General features: G+C 38.1%; 1 protein-coding gene across 5 annotated transcripts in view; it reads right to left on the bottom strand.

Annotated features, from left to right (window-relative positions):
* The window catches only part of Golga4 (golgin A4), a 97,642-nt gene extending 80,775 nt beyond the window's left edge, over positions 1 to 16,867 (bottom strand). For all 5 annotated transcript variants that reach the window (XM_071619769.1, XM_071619771.1, XM_071619773.1 and 2 more), the window contains exons 1-2: positions 16,515 to 16,867; positions 1,178 to 1,264 (exon numbers count right to left, since the gene is read on the bottom strand). In XM_071619769.1, coding sequence (XP_071475870.1) covers positions 1,178 to 1,264; positions 16,515 to 16,586 — 159 coding nt within the window. In that variant the 5' untranslated portion in view covers positions 16,587 to 16,867. The remainder of the gene's footprint in view (positions 1 to 1,177; positions 1,265 to 16,514) is intronic.
* Positions 16,868 to 20,555: the final 3,688 nt, after the last annotated feature.

Raw genomic sequence — 20,555 nt, 5'->3', positions numbered from 1 at the left:
ATAAGTAAGAAAAAGACAAGCCAATAGAAAAGTGGGCAAAGTATTTAAACAAGCACTTCACAAAAGAAAGTATCAGATGGCCAATAAACAGACAAATAATATAATGTTAATCATCAAAGAAATGCCAATTAAAACTATAACAAACAACTAATACCACCAGAATGGCTGAAATTTAAGACTAACAGGGATATAGAGCAAGAGTAATGCTCTTTTTTTTATTTATTTTGTAGCTGTAGGTGGACAACATGTCTTTATTTGTTTATTTTTATGTGGTGCTAAGGATTGAACTCAGTGCCTCACATATGCTAAGCAAGGGCTCTGCCACTGAGCTATAGCACCAGCCCCAAGAGTAATGTTCTTGAACTCCTGGTAAGAAAGTAAATTTCTATTGAAATACAACTAGTATTATCCTTTAAAGTGTTAAAACTAGTTATATCCTATAAGGCAATAATTCTATTCCAGAGTAAATACCAATGAAAATGCACATAAATGTGTAGCAAAAGAAATGTACAATAATGTTCACAGCAGCACAATTCATAACAGCCAAAAACTGGAGACAATCCAAATGCTTAATTATAATTTTCACATTAGAAAGCATACTTTCATGGTAAAACTATAAAGAAAATAAAAAGGCAAACACCAAAAATTCAGGATGGTAGTAATCTTTCAGGAGGGAAGAAACACTAAAGTGCTGGAAGTGTTTCTTTTCTTGACCTGGGAGATTCATTTTGTGACAATTCACTAATTTTCACATTTATGTCTTACCCTCTTTTCTATATTTGTGTTACGATTCACAGAAAGAAAAAAAAGTTGGAAAAAAAATGAGTTTGGGTGTCAACTGCTAATTGTATGGAATCAGTTAAGTTACTTTTCAGTTTCCACTCACCAGATTGAAAATGCAGGGTTTTTACCCATATTATTCTATGCTGAACAAACTTTCATCAAATTATTCTGAAACTTTTAAATATTAAATTCAGAATATCTATCTTCTCAAATTAAGGTTCTTAAAAAATGCTTTACAAAAGCATAATCATATTTTTTAAAAGACTATATTACTAATAAAAACAATATGCAGAAATTAAATAATAGACCTCTGAAAATAGTTTCCCATCATTATTGACAGTAGCATTACATTTTAGATTACATTTCTTCTTAAAGAAATCTATTTCAAACTTACCTCTCTATTGGGTGTACCTTCATCAAGTTGCTCTGTAAATGAAGATGTCCTGCTCTTAGTTCTTGTTGGTGACAAATTAGAGGAAGCCTAGATTTTTAAAAAAATTATAAAAATTAGAAACACTACATTGTCTAGTACACTTTGTACTTGGTAGTTCTTCTCTCAGTACATGTCCAAGAACTCAGTGAAAGAAAGGAAAGGCACAACCACATGAAAAGCAGAAAATGGCTAAAATATAACTAACCACGGCAGGCTACTGACTGGGTCCTTAGCCTGACTCTGCTGCCAACTAGAACTATAATCTTAGGTAAATGAATTCTTTGAAGGTTACTGTCTCTTTATATATAAAGTAAGGTTGTGATTGTAACATAATTTGAAAATATTGAGGGGAAATGAAGCCAGATGAGGAGAATATGAAATCTCTTAACTTTACAACTTTTCTGCAAAACAATATGATTCCAAATTTTAAAGTTCATTTAAAAAAAATAAGATTGTTAATTCCATCTTTAAGGTCCCTTAAACAGTGAATACAGCACAATGAAATGCACAATTAAGGGCTGGGATTGTGGCTCAGCAGTAGAGTGCTCCTTAGCACGGGCGGGACCCGGGTTTGATCCTCAGCACCACATAAAAATAAAATGCATTGTGTTGTGTCCATCTACACCAAAAAGCAAATATTTTTTTTTTAAAAAAGGAAATAAATGCACAGTAAAATAGCACTTCCCTACCTTTCCAGTTAAAGGCCTTTCTTTAAATCTATTTGTGCTCCACAGCTGGATACTGAGATACTAAGGACATCCTGACTATTGAAATCCTCAATACAAAAATCCTCAAAAGGGCCCAAAATTTAAAATAGGAGTCTGAGGTCTACTCTAAAATAAGAGAAAAACAGCCCTTAAAGTATAAAACCAAAACTTCAATATCCCTCTATACCTGTAACAAAACACATGTGAACTCATCTACACATAGAAATGAATGTCTTGATGCCTACCCTTCTACAGTCTACACAGCTCTACATAAAAGGTATTTTAGAAGTATTTGTCAAATAAACGAGAAAATGAATGAACAAACAGAACTCTGATATGTCAAATCTAAAGTCAGTATGTAACACATACTGTTTCAGATAGGCTGGAACTGAGAGATCATGAGAAATAGTGCACATATATACAAATAATATACATACATAGACATATATATTTAGTTTATGATAAACAACAATTCACATCAGGACAGATACTTAATAAATGGTATTGGGATGAATGTTTACTCATATGGGGAGAGAAACACCAAACTGAATCCTTATACTTTATACTTAAGCTTTATTCAAGATTTAAATTTTTTATTTGAAATACAAAAGAAAAATAAGTCTATTTATTTAATCCCTCAATGAGAAAGAAATACTATTTCTGTCAAAAACAGAAAACAAAATGCACAAGGGCTCAGATCCCCTACATCACCAAAAAAAAAAAGGAAAAGAAAAAATTTGAAATCAAAAGGAGCAGTTTAATTGGGAAGAGGGAGACAGCATCTGGAAAGAGGGATAAAGCATCTACAAATCTGACAAAAATTTAGTAATCTTTTTTCTATAAACAACTTTTATAAGTTCATAAGTTACAATTCTGAAAACTTGGGCTAGAGATATATAGCTCAGTGGGAGAGCGCCTACCCAGCATGCACAAGGTTCTGAATTCAATCCCTAACACTAGGGAGAAAAGACACAAAAACAACCAACCAACCAACAACAAAAAAAAAAAAAAAAAAAAAAAAAAAGCAAAAAAACTCACTAACTCAGTCTTCTTTTTATCTGGGGCAGTAACTTGAGCTTTACCAATCAGATACACCCACATGAGACTGAGTCATAAGTCAGCGATGTGAGAAAATAGACATGCAAAATTAAAGTTCATCATCAGTGAGCATAGAACAGCTTCATACAGTCATGCAGACATGAGCTGTGAAGTGAAAGATGCACTGTTGCTGCCAAACTGGGGCAACTGCAACATTTTTATTAGAGTAGCCTCCCAGTGAGGCTGGATGGAGTAATCAGCCCAGACTATAGGGCACTCAAGGAAATTCTCTCAGTTACTGAATATTCTTTAATAAGTACCTGCCTAATACAGTGACACATGCCTGTAATCCCTATTAGAAGGCTGAGGCAGGAGAATCACAAGTTCAACGCTAGCCTCAGTAACTCAGTAGATCCTAACTCAAAAGTAAATTTGAAAAGGGGCTAAAGAAGCAGTTCAGTCTAGAACTCCGCTGGGTTCAATCCATGGTACCACAAAAAAAACAAATTCCTTCCTGCTTACCCAGATAGATTGTATTCTGCTGCTTTTAATTAAGAATTTCAACACATACACCCATTCTAAAGGACCAATCAGGAAATCAATACCTGACAGACTGAAATTAGCTGTGTGCATAAGTCACCTTAAGGAATCCTCTACTACCCAAGACAAAACAAGAAAAAGAATATCTTAAAATTTTAAACAAGAGGATTAGGAGGTATGACTGAGTGGTAGGGTGCTTGCCTAGCATGTGCAAGGGCCTGGATTCAATCTCTAGCAAAGCAAAAAAAGAGAAAAAAATTTAAACAAGAAAATAGTTGAGCCGGGCAGGCATAGTGGCGCACACCTGTAATCCCAGCAGCTCAAGAGGCTGAGGTAGGAGGATGGCAAGTTCAAAGCCAGCCTCAGCAATAGGGAGGCACAAAGCAACTCAGTGAGACCATTTCTAAATAAAATACAGAAAAGGGCTGAGAATGTGACTCAGTGGTCAAATGCCCCTGAGTTCAATTTCTGGTGCCAAAAAAAGAAAATAGGTGAATGTGATATAAAGCCTTATCAATGCTTTAAATGTCTAGAAAATATAACTAAAAGTCAACACTGTACTTAGAAAATGCGAAGGGAAAACACAGTCCCTGTACAATGTTTATTCTAACTAAATTACAACCATTCTGAGTACTCCAGAAACAGCTGTTATTAAAAGTTTAAAAAAACTTTAATAAACTCTTTCCACACCTGGACCCATAATTCTGGACCCATAATTCTCTTACCATGCCAGCTTCAAAGGCTGTTACCAGGAGCAAAGAAGCTCTACTCATATCTAATATAAATAGTCACATGTAAGATCTACTTTTCTAAAAAGGCCCCTGAGGGAGTAAAACATTAGCAAAGTAATTAGAAAAGTACACAAGACTAGAGCAAATACCTTCTAACCAACCTGCTTTCTCTGCTGTAATCCCATGTCTAAGAAATGTTTGGGCTATTAATTCAACTTTTCAAATGTCCAGATACCTAAACAATAACCTTTACATACTTGAAAAGTAAACCTCACTGTGACTTTTTTAAATTGGCACTAAAAAATTTGAAACAGAGTCTAGTAGTGGCCTCATCAGCTCTGTATAAACTGGCAAAATAAAGCAAGGAGGTTTTACAAAATTGAAGAGTAAGTTTTAAAAAACACTGTTCTCAGAAAAGTAGTACCACCTGGCAAATTTGGCCAGATGGCTTTTTTTTTTAATCTTTATTTTTATTTATTTATTTTTATGTGGTGCTGAGGATCAAACCCAGGGTTTCATGCATGAGAGGCAAGTGCTCTACCACTGAGCCACAACCCAGCCTGATGGCTTTTTTTAACCCTCTGGAGTTGCAAGAGTAAGAATCTAAATGTACTTGAGCAGTTATCCCAGGTTTCTGGATCTTTAATAAGCTATCCTCACTTCAAGATATAAAGGAATTTAGGTTCCTTGAAACCAAACTTTGGCTGATTAATTCTCATAGCCATAAAAAATCTGGAGTCAGATTTTTCTAAGCTATTCTGCTAAGAAACCTGGTCACTATATTCAAGCTCACAATTACTATTTTATTGTCCACCAACTGGTTATTAACTATCTACAGGTTTCAATTACAGTATGAGGAAAACCATTTTAGTCACTGTGGTAAGCAGCATTCTAAGATGATCCCAAGTGACCCTCACCCTGTGAATATTGTGAGATATTTCTCCCATTATTATGTTACATTACTTGACAAAACTAGTTTTGAAAAGATATTCGAGATTAATCATTTGACTCTGAGTTAATCAAAAGATTACCTGGATGAATCTAACTTAATTACATAAGCCTCTCAAATATAGATCTAGAAGGCAAAGAGATGCATTCTTTCTGTCCTGGAAGAAAGCAAAATGCCTGTCAGGAGACATGGCAAGAAACTGATGGCTCTTAGAGCTGCAAATGGTCCTCCCTTCAACAGTCAACAAGAAATGAGGATCTCAGCCTGGCATGATAGTGCACCCCCATAATCATAATGAGTTGGGAGGCTGTGGCAAGAGGATTGCAAGTCTGAAGCTAGTCTGGCAACTTAGCAAGATCCTGTTTCAATTTAAAAAAAAAAAAAGGACTGGGGATGTAACTAAGTCAGGGGTAAAGCTCCACTGTGTTCAATATCCCCACCACCAGCAAAATAGAAAAGAAAACCCATTGAGTGCAGTGGCACACATCTGTAATCCCAGCAACTCGGAAGGCTAAGGCAGGAGGATTGCAAGTTTGACACCAGCCTTAGCAATTTAATGAGATCTTCAGCAACTCAGCAAGACCCTGCCTCAAAATTTAAAAAAAAAAAAAAAATTAAAAGGAATAGGGATATAGCTCCATGGTAAAGCACCCCTCAGTTCAATCCCTAATACCAAAAAAGAAAAAAGACCCAGTTTCACCATGCCAGACTTCTGACCTGCAGAACTGTGAAGAAACTGGGTTATTGTGCATGAAAGTCATGTTAACCTCTTAGCAACATCAGAAAACTAATATTGTCATGTTTAGGAATAATGAGCTTGAATACCTTGTCACTGTACCATAACTTTCATTACCTAACAAGATGTTACCCTAACCCTCTCAAGAAATGCTTTCCTATGTACAGTCATAACACCCTATACACACTGGAAGTACCTGTCTCTCAGCAACCATGGAACAGGGACAAAATGCACCCTCTTCCAGGCAAATGTAATAGCCAGCAAGCATCTCACAGGCACGGTTAAATAAACACATGCTCTACAACTTCAAAGGCTTTCAGATACTTTATCATTTTTGATGCACATAATCAACCTGAAAGGTAAACAAGACAGATATTATCATACCCAACATCCTGAGAACATCAGAAGCCCAGAATGCTTAAATGGCTTGCCCAGTTCACACTTCAAGATTTGTGTTAGTATGCAAGTCTTCTGATTCTCTTACCCACTTTCCCAGTATCTTTAGATGACTGTTTCTCAGATTTATTTCCCTGGGTTTCACAGTAAAAACAATAACAACAATGCCACGATCCACTTCAAATGGAGACACCTCTAAACAGAAGTTTTACAGAACAACCTTTTCTCTGTGTATACATACATGCAGTACTAAGGATCAGTGCTGGGGATCAAAGCCAGGATCTTGCCCATGCTAAACAAGCACTCTACCACCAAGCTACACCCTCAGCCCTTACAAAAAAGACAGAGACATATCAAATTTCTTATTTTTTTTTCATTAAATTAAAAATAAATAGATTCTCAGCCTGTGAGTGCAACTCAGTAGTAGAGTGCTAGCATGTGTAAGGCCCTGGGCTCAATCCCCAGCGCTGCAAAAAAAAAGAGAGAGAAAAAGAGAAGAAAAAGCAGCAGCTCCTCCCAGCCCACCAAATCACAACCCCTTGAGCTGCTCTCACCATACCATGTTGTTTTTATAAGAACGAAGTTCTTATTAGTTGGCCACTAATTTTTTTTTTTTTTCTCTCCTTAAGACAAGGTTTCCAATATCTTTCCCAGACTGGCCTCACTCAAACTCCTGGGCTCAAGTGATCCTCCTGTCTCAGCCTTGTCAGTAGCTGGGACTACAGGCAAGTGTAGTCCACCATGCCTGACAAACTCTTAAATCTCTGATCCCTAAAATATATTTAATGTTTTAGCTATATCAAAAAATAGAAATTAAGAAGTATCAATCCCAGGTTAAACAACCCAATTTAAATAAAAACACAAATTTTGGGTATTCATATTACTAGGAAACTATATTAAAGTCAGTACTTTGTTAATCAAAGTTTATTCGTAAGGGACTGTATTACTGGGAATTCGATAAAAAATTACTCAAGAGAGTAGAATTGTTAGAGATAAAGATATAAATATATCTCCAAACTTCTTCAGTTTTCAATGAGATTTTTAATTGCTTTGAATCTATACTCTCCTAAATCAATTAACTAATTCCAGAAAACTGAACATAATTTAACATTTTCTTGGTCAGTTGTCACTCCTGTCAATATTTCTTCTCCATCCATTCTAGCTTGCTACTAGTTTAGAAATTGAGTAAATGTACTAATTGAAAATGTACTAACTGAATTGTAAACTATGTCATTAAATAATCATGATATAACTCTAAATGAAAAATTTTTAAATGTTTTCTTATGAATAATTTTCATTATATATAAAATATAAAGCTGGTGATGTCAACATTTTTGGTTGCTTATAGGCCTTTTGATTTATCTCCTAGTTAATTATCCTCCAAATAAATGAGATGTTACCTTTGTACAAGCATAACACCTGGTTCATTTCATTCCTTCTCCCTCCCATACCTATGGATAATCAGTCATGGCAGTGACATAACTACAGACTCCACCTCACAACACTGCTAAAAGTCATTAGTCAGATCAATTTGATATCCCAGCTCTAAAAGAATGGTTACAATAACTTGGGGTTGATTTTTCACATCACCTTTTTAGTTACCAAAATTACTAGAGCTTTTCATCATGTTCTTAACATAGTATCTTCCTTACATCATATCTAAGATAGTAGTGCCAGAAATAATACACTGCTCTTCTGTTTTTAATGCTTACCTCCCCAAAATAGCCCCTCAATGTAGTGGAATCCACTCATCTGAAAATAATTTAAGGAAACTTCCTGTTTAGATATGGAAGAATAACTATATGCTCTTGCCTTTCTCTATAGATCTCTGTATATATCTCCTCTCCCTGAAAAGAGGTAATAAGAAATTTCAACCAATTTTCAGAAGACTGAAGGTGAACAAAAAAATAGTAAAGAATTCGGCACAACTGAGGATATTACCACCCCAGGGATGGGATCTAAAGAAGGGAATACTGATGAGAAGCAGCAAGCCTATTTTCATCCCAGAACACTGGAAACACTTAGAACTTAAAGCAAAAAGTATATGCAAGACTCAGAAGTGAACAGGCAGGACCAACAACATGAGAACTGGTTGAAATACTTCCAGGTCCTCTGTCCAATCCTACAAAGCCACTGAAGAACAACAGGTTAAAAGATTTGTGGAGCAAATGGAGCAAAGAAGCTTAAAAGACTTGTGACATTAAGCACAGTAAAATAGGGATGAAGGGCAAAGTACATGATTAAACTAAAAGGGCATAGTGAGCTGTGAAACCCCTAGCCCACTTCCTCAGCCCTGCTTGAAAAAAAGAAACAGAATGCTTCTCAAACAAAACAAACAAACAAAAAAAAAACTGAGTAATCTCTTTTAAAAGGCTTCCAGTTGCCAGGCTGAGGGCATGACTCAGAGGTAGACTGCTTGTCTGACATACTCAGGGACCTGGGTTGGATTCCCAGTGCGCTGCGCGTGCACGCACCCACACACACACAAGACCTCCAGCTGGGGAACAGTGGTGCTTGCCTGTAATCCCAGCAGGCTCGGAAGGCTGAGACAGGAAGATCTAGAGTTCAAAGCCAGCATCAGCAAGAGTGAGGCACTAAGCAATTAAGTGAGATCCTGTCTCTAAATGAAATACAAAATGAGGCTGGGTATGTGGCTCAGTGGTTGAGTGCCTCTTGAGTTCAATCACCCCCCCCCCAAAAAAAAAGACTTCCAGTCATCAACTTGTGGGGGTATTTCCCCCAATAATAAAGCCAGGGCAGTACTACCTTGCAGTAAACTAGTGTCTTGCTATTACATGTTACTTCCATGTAGCATCAGATTGTTCATGACTCACATGACCAGATAGCCCAGAACACTCAATATTTGAAAAAGTTTCCAATGTAAAAGAGAAAGGCAAAAACATGAAATAAACCTAGAAAGAACAAAATCAATAGAGATTAAAAGAAAAACATCAAAAGGAAAAAAATCCTTATTAATCTCAGAAATACAAAAGACATATATAAGAACAATACTCTGGAAAAGCAGAAGACAATAAGAAACAGCCCCAAAAGACTTAAAAATAGGATAGCCAAAATTAAAAATTCAATTTAAGAATTAGATAAATTAATCTCTTAAAAGTAGGACAAAAAGTAAAAATAGAATGTAAAGGGTAGAAAAGAAAGAGGAAAAAAATCATTCAGAAGGCACAAAAGCTAACTAAATACAGTTCCAGGAAATAGGAGAAAAAACAAAGGACAGAGAAATGTCAAACTATCTAAAAGTTTCCAAAAATTTAAGCACATAAGTCCCCATAAGGCGCCCACTGAATATTCAGCAAAATACATAAAGAAATCCATACAAAGGCATATTTGTCATGAAATTTCAGACAAGTGATAATGGAAAGATGCTAAGACTTCAAAAAGGAAATAGAAGCAGAATGGCATTAGACTTCTCAACATCATTATTGCAAATGAAAAACAGCAGAGCAATGCTTTATAATTCATTTTCTACCTGGCACAATGGTGCGCACTAATAGCCCCCGTTACTCCAGAGGGTCAGGCAGGAGGATCATTTAAATCCAGGAGTTTGGGGCTGGGGAGATAGCTCAGTTGGTACAGTGCTTGCCTTGCAGGTACAAGGCCCTGGGTTCAATCCTCAGCACCACAAAATAAAGAAGAAAAAAAAAAAAAAGCTATTCTACAGGAATAGGTTTCCTAGCATGTGTGAGGCCCTGGGTTTAATCCTCAATGCCACATAAAAATAAATAAATAAAATTACTGTGTCTATCTACAACTAAAAAAAAAAAAAAAAAAATACTTAAATAAATAAATCAATCCAGGAGTTTGAGGCCAGCTTGCCAAATCATCTACTTTGGCAGGAAATGAGTAGATACTGTTTAAAATGTGGTATGGTTTGGATGTGGTTTGTAACCCAAGGGTTCATCTTTTGGAACTTGGTCCTCAGTGTGATATGAGAGAGTGGAATTTTTAAGAGGTGGGGCCTAGTAGAAGGTGATTAGCTCATTAAGGGTACCATCCTTGGAAAGGATTAAGGCTGGTTTCACACAGAATGAGCTTGTTCCCCAGGAGTAGTTTGTTATAAAAGAGCAAGAATGAGATGGGCACAAGTGAATACACCCATAAACCTAGCTACTCAGAGACTGAAGCAAGGAGGATCATTAAGTTGGAGGCCAGCTTGGGCAATTCAGTGAGACCTTGCCTCAAAATAAAATTTTTAAAAAAGGGATAGAGCACCCTTGAGTTCAATCTCCAGCATGGCAAAAAGGGGAAAAAAAACTAGACTAGCAGGGCTTCATGACACTAGTTACCTCCACCATGTGACCCAAGTTTGACCCTAAAGAGACTAAAGAATGTTTGGATGATAAATCTATGATCACCTTTCAAAGTAGGGCCCTATTTGTTTTGGCTGACAGAGGAAGAATTCTTGCTGAACTGTTTCCCTTCCCTACCCACCACCCACATAACAAACAATTTCTAGACCTATACACAGGAGTAGCAGGTAATAGCAGAGAAAACCCGTGGGAATTACCTAAGTGAATCAACCTCCAGGATTTCATAAATATAAACGAATCAACAAACACAAGACATGGGGCAGGAGGACACTGCATGTTCAAGATAGGTTCAATCCCCAAAACCAGAACAAAAAAAGGGGCAAAGCAAGATGACCAATTTGAATAAATATAACAAGAGACCCAGAAAAATCAGATAAATCAAGACACAGAACATAACTTAAATATATGTGTATATATACATGCATACACACACATATATATTTGTGTGTGTGTGTGTGTGTGTGTGTGTGTATATATATATATATCCGAGTATATATATATAAAATAAGATGATTATCTTTTCAGAATTTAGAGGCTCTAGTTTCTATAAAACAACCACAGCTGAAAACTAAAACAAATCAACAAATGTAGCATAGCAATTAAAAGAATGGACTTGGAGCCAGGATGCCTGGGTTCAAATCTCAGCTTTACCATTTCTTAGCTGTGTACCATAGACAAGTTACCTAAACTCTCAGCCCCAATTTATCCATAAAATGAGGACAGGAATTAAATTATTTTGCATATTAATTTAGATGATATATGCAATGTACTGAGAAACATACTTGGCTAAAAATAATCACCCAATAAGTGTTGACTAGTGTCATTTTTATTTGAAAAAAACTAAAAATATGATTGCTTGAATATATTCAGTGGATGCAGCTGGAATAAAAATCTGAAGAAATCTTTTATCAAGTTAATTCTGAAAAGAACTTAAAAATTCAAAATACATGTGCTGCTAAATGATATTTAGTGAACTTTGATACATAATTTTTTTCACTTAGTTATTAGTCTTCAGATAACCATCAGAGTTGAGCAAATGATTAGTTAAAATAACAACCAACAAAGAAGGAGTTCAAATAATCTTAGCACCAACCAAACAGAAGTGATTGGAGATTATTAGAAGGCTGTCTTGTTTTGTTTTGTTTTTAAGAATTCTAATCAATCTCACTATTGTCAGAAAGTTTTGCAAATGTTGTGATATAAATGGTTCATTTATCCCTAAATTATCTATACCTGACGATTCACTGTACTGGAAACAAATCTATCAGACAATCTTACCTATGGAAAACAAGCTGAGACTCATGAAGTAATGCACACAAATTCTCTGAAAATCCAAAATGAATGTCTCAAATTTTGTATTAACACACTAAAATGCACTAAAGAATTCCTTAGGTACTTGTCCTTATTGTACACAAAACTTCAAAATAGTTTACATATGTTATTTATTTTTAACAGTAAAAAAGTAGGGAGAAGAAAAATATGTGGCAGATAACAAGCAGTATTATTAAATAACTAAAAAAAGTAGACCAAGAACAAATGGGGGGGGTGGGCTGGGGATGTGGCTCAAGCGGTAGCGCACTAGCCTGGCATGCGTGCGGCCCGGGTTCAATCTTCAGCACCACATACAAACAAAGATGTTGTGTCCACCAAAAACTAAAAAATAAATATTAAAATTCTCTCTCTCTCTCTAAAACAAACAAACAAACAAACAGGGGTTGGGGGTATAACTCAGTGACAGATCAGTGCTCAAATCAGGGGAGACTCTGGGTTCCATTTTCAGAACTGGGGGTGAGGGCAGGGGGGGAGAACAAATAAATTTTCTTTCTTTTTCTCTTCTGTGTTACTGGGTATTGAACTTAGGGGTGTTCTACTATTGAGTTACATCCCCAGCCCTTTTGAAAATTTTTATTTTAAGACAGGGTCTTGCTAAGTTGCCCAGGCTGGCTTTGAATTTGTGATCCTCCTGCTCCAGCCTCCAAAGTAAGTAGGATTACAGGCATGGGCTAACCTGTCTGGCTGGTCAAATTTTCTGGAATAAGCAAGAGAACTACCTCTCACACTTCATTAAATCCCTGAGGGCATGGTGTCTTCAAAAGAAAAAATATACTTAAAAATAATGACTATGAGTTATTAAGATCATATTAAACAAATTGAAGATCCTTTGCTAAAGAAAACAAAAGTGCTTATGAACTCTTGCAAAAAGATTATCATGGAAAAACATTTTTGTTTCTTTTTTAATTTGTTCATGAAAAAAGTCCTTTACTCCTGAAATAATAATTCAGAATTTCTCATTTCTGAAGGGTTTTGAATAGCTAAAGCCTAGAATCAGAAGAGAATCAAGTTTCTATCAGTAGTAGATTACTAACAATTCACTTTTGAGTTTTGGATAAATACATATATTATCCAAAAGAATTATTTTAAATATTTTATACACAAACTGATTTTACTTGATCCAAATACACAGTCTCACCACAGGCATTAAGCTATAGAAACTGGGAGAGCTAATATCCTAGCTTATAACTAGCCTTATTTTTTAAAAAATATTTTTTAATTGTCAATGGACCTTTATTTTATTTATTTATATGTGATACTGAGAATAGAACCCAATGCCTCACACATGCTAGGCAAGCACTCTACCACTAAGCCACCATCCAGCTAGCTTTATTTTTATTATTAATAATATAAACATCTTGGGCTGGGGCTGTAGCTCAAGTGGTAGAGTTTTTGCCTAGCATGTGTGAGATACTGGGTTCAATTCTCAGCACCACATATAAATAAATAAATAAATAAAGGTCCATCAACAACTAAAAAAATCTTTAAAAATTAATATAAACGTCTTTATTATTGCACAAAAGCAATTCACTGTTATAAAGAAAAACTAAACATTACAAATAAAAAAAGAATATTCAATGTTACCAGCACCTGAGAATGTATCCTTCTTAAACATACTTCCACAACCTGTATATATGAATACACTTTTTTAAATATTTATTTTTTAGTTGTAGTTGGACACAATACCTTTATTTTATTTATTTTTTATGTGGTGCTGAGGATAGAACCCAGGGCCTCACACATGCTAGAAAAGTGCCCTACCGCTGAGCCACAACCCCAGCCCTATGAATACACTTTTATATATATTTTTTACCATAAAACTTGAATTATACTTTACATGCTGCTTTTAACCTGTCTTTAATTTCTTGTAGTTCTGACACCAACTATGTAACATTAAACATCTGTGAACCTCACAAAGGTTTATGTGAAATTAAATAATCTGTGCAAAATACTAAACAAAATACCTGTTATGTGGAGAAGACCAAATAAATTTTTTTGTTTTTATTTTTGGGGTACTGGGGACTGAACCCAGGGGTACTTTACCATTTAGCCACATCTCCCGCCCTTTTTGTTTTCTTCATAAATTGCTGAAGGTCTCACTAAACTGCCAAGGCTGACCTCACACCTGAGATCTTCCTGCCTCAGCCTCACAAGTCACTGGGATTATAGGCGTGCACCACCATGCCTAGCAATGTTCACCATTTTAAAGGCTGCGCAATAACCAACTGCATGATAACTATTTGTTTAATCATTTCTCTACTGCCCTTTATTTTCAGCTAGTTTTTAACCTCTTAAAAACCTTAAACCAGGCTGGAGATATAGCTCAATTGGTAGAGTGCTGGCTTCGAATGCACAAGGCCCTGGGTTCAATCCCCAGCACCACAAAAAAACAAAACAAAAAAAGAAAAACTTAAACTAGGCACAGTGGCAGGTGCACCTAACCCCAGATGCTCAGAAAACTGAGGCAGAAACATTGTAAATTCAAGACAAGCTGGGGCAACTTAGTGAGACTCTTGTCTCAAAACTTTTAAAAAGGGCTGGGGATACAGTTCATTAGTAGAGCTTGCCTCGCATGCCCAAGGTCCTAGATTCAATCTTCAGTACTATGTGCGAGCGTTCTTTCTCACTCTCTCTCAAATGAAAATACATGTGGTTAAGTCTTTATACATCCTAAATTTTCTTAAATTTCTAGAAATTGAATCCTGGGTCAGTGATATTTTATTCACTTAGGTTTCTTGACCTTTTGACTAAGGTCAAGTGTAGTATCTGTTTTTAATCCATTTAATATCTAATATGCCCTCTATCCAAATATAAGTGCCTTACACTCACTGCCCACTTACCTACATTCCTCATCTCTATCCACTTTTAAGGTTTCTCTTTGTTTCTTAAATAATATTTTTGTAAAATTAAAAAAGAATACAATAGGGGCTGGGGTTGTGGCTCAGAGGTAGAGTGCTCACCTACCAATCGTGAGGCACCAAGTTCAATCCTCAGCACCATATAAAAATAAAAATATTTTTAAAAAGATTACAATATATGCAAAAGCACAATCCTTAATACTTAAATTTTAATCTCTATTTTCTTGGGAAAATAAGTCCTCAATGTCATATTCTGATGTTCTCTCAAGAACTGCTTACAGGGCTGGGGTTGAGGCTCACTGGTAGAGCACTTGCGTGCCTAGCATGCGTCAGGCACTGGGTTTCATCCACAACACCACACAAAAATAAACTGACAAATAAAGGTATTGTGTCCATCTACAACTAAAATTTTTTTAAAAATTTTTAAAAATTGCTTTACACTACACAAGCTTTAAATTTAAAGAGAACAATTTGTGGAGCGGAGGGTACTGGGTTTAAACTCAGAGAATAAACCCAATCCTTTTTTTTTTTTTTTTGAGAAATGGTCTAAGTTGCTGAGGCTGGCCTTGAACTTGTCTAAGTCCTCTGGATTACAGGCATCTGCCACCATCCCCAACAAGAACAAAATTTCAATTTATAGTTTCACAAAAAAATCTCAATGTAATAGTTACAAGATAAATGCTATGTTTAAAAGTTAGAAATGACTTCAAATTAGTCAAAATTCAGCCTTTCCTGAACCACAGGCAAAAACAGAAACTATAAAATTGAGAACGAATTTTGTGTCAATCTGTTGAGAGTCAAAAAACTGGAAAGAAATTTAATAAATGTCCTCATCCTCGCTGGTAGTACTTAAAACACATTCCGTGAGAATGTGTTATAAGACTGTTTCTTTAACACTAACACGCCCCCTTTCCCCTAGAAACTTACTTCCTAAAGCAACAGAATTCCTGAAAAATAAACAGTCACTATTCACAAGGGCAAGCAGGACTGTGAACAGGCACCAGGCCCGCCCCGGACTCAGAGTGTCTGCCCCTTCGCCAGTCCCGGATCAACCAAGTTATGTGAAGTGACTAACTCGTGACAGCTTCGGGCGCTGGACCGCGGCCACACAGCCACCACTTTCAGGTCCCACCGCTCCAGCAAGTGCGCCTGGCCTGGATGGCTCAACACCCTGCCTTCACCGCTGCACCAGGGATTGCATTTAGGAGATTAAAATGACCGAAAGGAGTTCTGCGGGATCCTGGCCTTTCCAAACTCAATCTCAGGTCGGGATGGGAGAGAGGTCCTCAGAGATCAGAGATCACAGGGGACCTGGGTTTTCGCACTCCGCCCTCACCCTAGGTTGGGGTCTCGGATGTGGGGGAAGCCCCCAACAGGCGTCAGAAATCATGCAAGGTCCGACACCTTCGCCTTCATCCTCAGGTCAGAGTCAGGTGTTAGGCGAAAACTCTTGAAATGTCACATGGGTTCGGCCACCCCATTCCTGGACAGAGTTTTGGAATAGGAATTGGAGGAATCCGGGTCAGGAGTCCCGGAGAACCTAGACGGCCCTCCAGGACAGACCTCATTCTGGGTCCAGGGAATTGGTAAGAGTCCTCGGGTTAGAGGTCAAAGGTCACGGAGGAACTCCCTCCTCCTTTCAGACCCGGCTGATATCAAGGGGTGACGGGCCCTTCGTACCTGAACAGGAGCCAGCGCCTGCTGGAGCTGCTGCTGCTCCTCGCTGATCTTTTGCTTCAGTTTCTTGAACATGGCGCAACGTGGGGTCCTGAGTGTGAATGAGACCTGAGGGGCGAGAGCCCAGGGAGTCCCGGCCGCAGCGGCGACGCAGCTTCTCTATACCAGGGGCCGTGGGGGCCGGGCCTCGCCGCCTCCTCCTTGAGCTCGCGGGCGAAGCGAGACACTTGTCCAGCGGGTGTCGGCGTCGCCGCCGCCGCGTCTCTTCCTTCCAGGTGCCACTGGCTGGTCTCGGCCCCCCATCCAGCCCGGGCGGCGGCGGCGACAACGGCAGCAGGTGAACGGTGCTCTAAGGGCGCCTGCGCGGCCTACGTGGAGCTCACGGAGGGAGCCCTACGGAGCGCCACAGAGGACAAGCACAGAGGCAGCGCCAGCACATGCGCGCTCGCGCCGTCGCGCCCTTACCGGATCGTGAAGAAACACGCAGGGTTCGCGGTGGCCTGGGCAGTGCGTGTAAAGGTTCGCCAGGCTGTCCAGAGCCCCGGGGAGGGCTGATCTGAGCTCTACGCTGATGCTCAGCTGGGCCTCGGCTCTGTGGAGTTGGGTGGGGAGAGCTCTGCTTCAACTGAACGCAGAGGAGAGATAGACCCCAGGGAAGAAGGCGAAGAGTGAGAGCGTCCAGGGAATCTGACCTGGGCCCTGAAGGATTAGTGTATCAGTATCTATCGTTAGAATTTTGGAAGTTTTTTTTTTAGTTGTTGTTTTGCTGGGGGGGGGGGGGGGGGGTATCGAGTATCCTGGATCAAACCCAGGACCTCATGGTATGCCAGGCAAGTTTGCAATTTACCACTGATTCGTATCCCTAGTCTTTTTGTTTGTGTGTGTGTAATTTTTTGTTGTTTGTTTTTGAACGACAGGATCTAGTTGTGTTCCTTAGCCTGCCTTAGCCTCCCAACTACCTGAGACTACAGGCTTACACCACCCCGCTGGCCATATTTCTATTTTTTAGTGCCTAATATTCCTGACTGCTCTACAAAGGGGATATCTTCCCTTCCCTGACCTCTTCCTCCAGTTAGGAAGTGCTTTAAATCGCTGACAAACCCAAATGTTTCAGGCCAATTTTGTAATACCTCCATCACTTACCTTTATTTTTACCTTCACCAAAATCATAATTTCACACTTTCATTCAAAAACATTTTTTTCCTATATTCCAGGGCCCTGGGGACATTAAATTCACAGCTTATTGAAAAAGTTTCCTAAAGAGTCCAGATTTACCCCTGACACTTGGAATTATCCCCAGAGATATTAATGTTATGTGCCTGATTCATCCAGAACCCTGAACTTTGGCCAACTATGTATCTGCATAAAATAACAACTTTGCTTTCAAAGGAATAAAATATTTTGAGCCAAATTTGAGTTGCCATTGCCCCAAGAACACAGATTCAAGTTACCCTGAGTGAAATGCTCCACTGTGGAAGAGATTACGTGAACTTTTCTAGTCATAGAATGAAAGAAAGTCTGAAATCAACATATTTACCAATTACATTGGTGGGAGCCTCAGGTAGGCTACAGGCTACGCCAAGGCCAAGAATATATATCGAAGGTTGTCGATTTGTGTGTGTGTGTGTGTGTGTGTGTGTGTGGTGCTGGGAATTAAACCCAGGGACTTGTGCATGCAAGGCAGACACTCTACCAACTGAGCTATACCTCAGTTCAAATGTTGACAAACTTATATTTACATGTAGGTATGTATATGTTTGTATGTGTGTTGTGTGTAGACCCTACTAACCCAGGCCATAATAAAGCACAAAATAATAAGAAAATGAGATATCAAAATGAAATGTCCTTTAGAGAAATACAAGATCAGAAGAGGACTAATTATGGGGAAAAAAGCTAGCCTTGCTAGAACACACACACAAAAAAAAAAAAAAAAAAAAAAAGGAAGAGGCAACTGGATTGAAACTCTTTATCACATTTAACACAGTTTTGCTGAAACATTAAGCCTCCTTGCAGATCTCAGCAAAGTAACATTCTCTCATTGTCTGTTCTTAATTAAATTTATGGTATTTTTAATTCTTTAGCCATACTGGGTGCCACAAATTTTGATACAAATCATCTTCTGGAGTATTCAAGAACAACCCTGTCCCAAGTGTATGAGAACCAGCCCCAAAGTTCCCTGAAATTAAAAAAGAGAGAGAAAGAGACAAATCCAGGATTTACTGAGTACAGTTTATCAGGGATGTAGTGATGGACCTATGATCTTAAGTGGCAGCAAGACCCGTCATTTGGGTCAGAAAGAAAGATTGGTACATAAGTAACTTTATCTAAGCAGGAATGTATTTGGTTTATCTCAAACTAATATCTAAGACTCCATAAAGCCAATGGTTCCAGGTTCTGGTGGTAAAGCTCCACTTTCTGCTCTAATGGCTTTGTTTACTTATAGTGTGCTAGTACTTAGGCAACATACAGTGTACAAAGTGCATTGCTTAAGGAAAGCCAGAAGGTTATGAGTGAAGCATGTATACATATGGTATACAATGTTGCAAAATGAAGGAAAGTAGCACACTGGATAGTGTGAACCCATGCAGCAAACCAATTCTTAAAATTTAGCCAAAAGGGCAGATGGTGACTGCTATGCCCATCTCTCTGCATTTCATTTTCCTTGTTTGGAACATCTTATATTTTATAGAACTGTTCTGAAGTTCAAATAAATGATGTGTTTAAGCATACAGCTCATAATAATGATACCTATATAAATTCTAATTTCTAATATAATAGCAGTCCACTTTATGCTTTGAATATAGCCCTTGCTGCTCTGCCACTGCAACTTTTGTGTGTGTGTGTGTGTGTGTGTGTGTGTGTGTGGTACTGGGGATCAAACTCAGGTCTGTGCATGTGAGGCAAGCACTGTACCAACTGAGCTATATCCCCAGCCCTGCAACATTATTATTATTATTATTATTATTATTATTATTACCTTTATTAAACTCAGGGGCATCCAACCACTGAGCCTCATCACCAGCCCTATTTTGTATTTTTATTTAAAGACAGGGTCTCACTGAGTTGCTTAGCACCTCGCCATTGCAGAGACTGGCTTTGAACTTGCGATCCTCCTTTCTCAACCTCCTGAGCCACTGGGATTACAGGTGTGCACCACCCTAACCCTGCAATTTATTTTTTAAATGGACATGTTTCTTTCTCTTCCTCTCTCTGCTCCTACCTAATCTCTCTTCGTCCCTAATCTCAGGGGAAACAGGATTAGCTTTCTTCCCCATCCTAAGAAGATTATCTGTCCTTGAGTACATACCCATCATCAGAACAAAGTATTCTAGACTTTGGGGATGGTACCAGAGATCTGAGAAATGACAACCTCCCAAATTAAGAAACCAATTACATTGGCTGGGGTTGTCTCTCAGGGGTAGAGCGCCTAGCATGAACAAGCTGCTGGGTTTGATCCTCAGTACTACATAAAAATAAATAAATAAAGGTATATTTTTTTAAAAAAAGCCAATTACAACTCCAAAGAAAAAAAAATGGAAGGTAGCCTTTGAATCATCTTTTCCTGCTGATGAGCAGAATCACACCTTTGGGACAGGATCCCCCTGTGCTTCTCCTCTGCTAGCAAAGCAATAAACCTTCTTTTTCCTTTTTCTGAAAACTGGGTCCTTGTTATTGGATTGGCATCAAGGACAAGGACCAAACTTTCGGCAACACTACTAAGAACTTCATTCTCTCTGACTCACCTACACTTTTTCTGTATGCTGCAAGTGCTAGCCTAGACCTTTCCCCTGAACTCCAGATTGTAGCACCTCCACTAGGTTCTTAGGTCTGGGACAGTAAGAACTATGCCTGTTATGCAACTCACTCAACATTAAATTTTGACAGAATTTATTGGTCTTAAATGCCTATTGACAACTTCTGTTAATGGCCTGTAGACATGTCAAATTCAACATATCCATAACTGAAATAATCCATACTACAGCACCCACCATCACCATCAGACCGGCTCTTTCTGTGTTTCCTTATCTTCCTAAGCTTGTTTTT

Source organism: Marmota flaviventris, chromosome 1, assembly GCF_047511675.1.
Source record: "Marmota flaviventris isolate mMarFla1 chromosome 1, mMarFla1.hap1, whole genome shotgun sequence".
Lineage (NCBI taxonomy): Eukaryota > Metazoa > Chordata > Mammalia > Rodentia > Sciuridae > Marmota > Marmota flaviventris.
The sequence above is the reverse complement of the archived record's forward strand: the minus strand, read 5'-3'. Positions and strand labels throughout refer to the sequence as shown.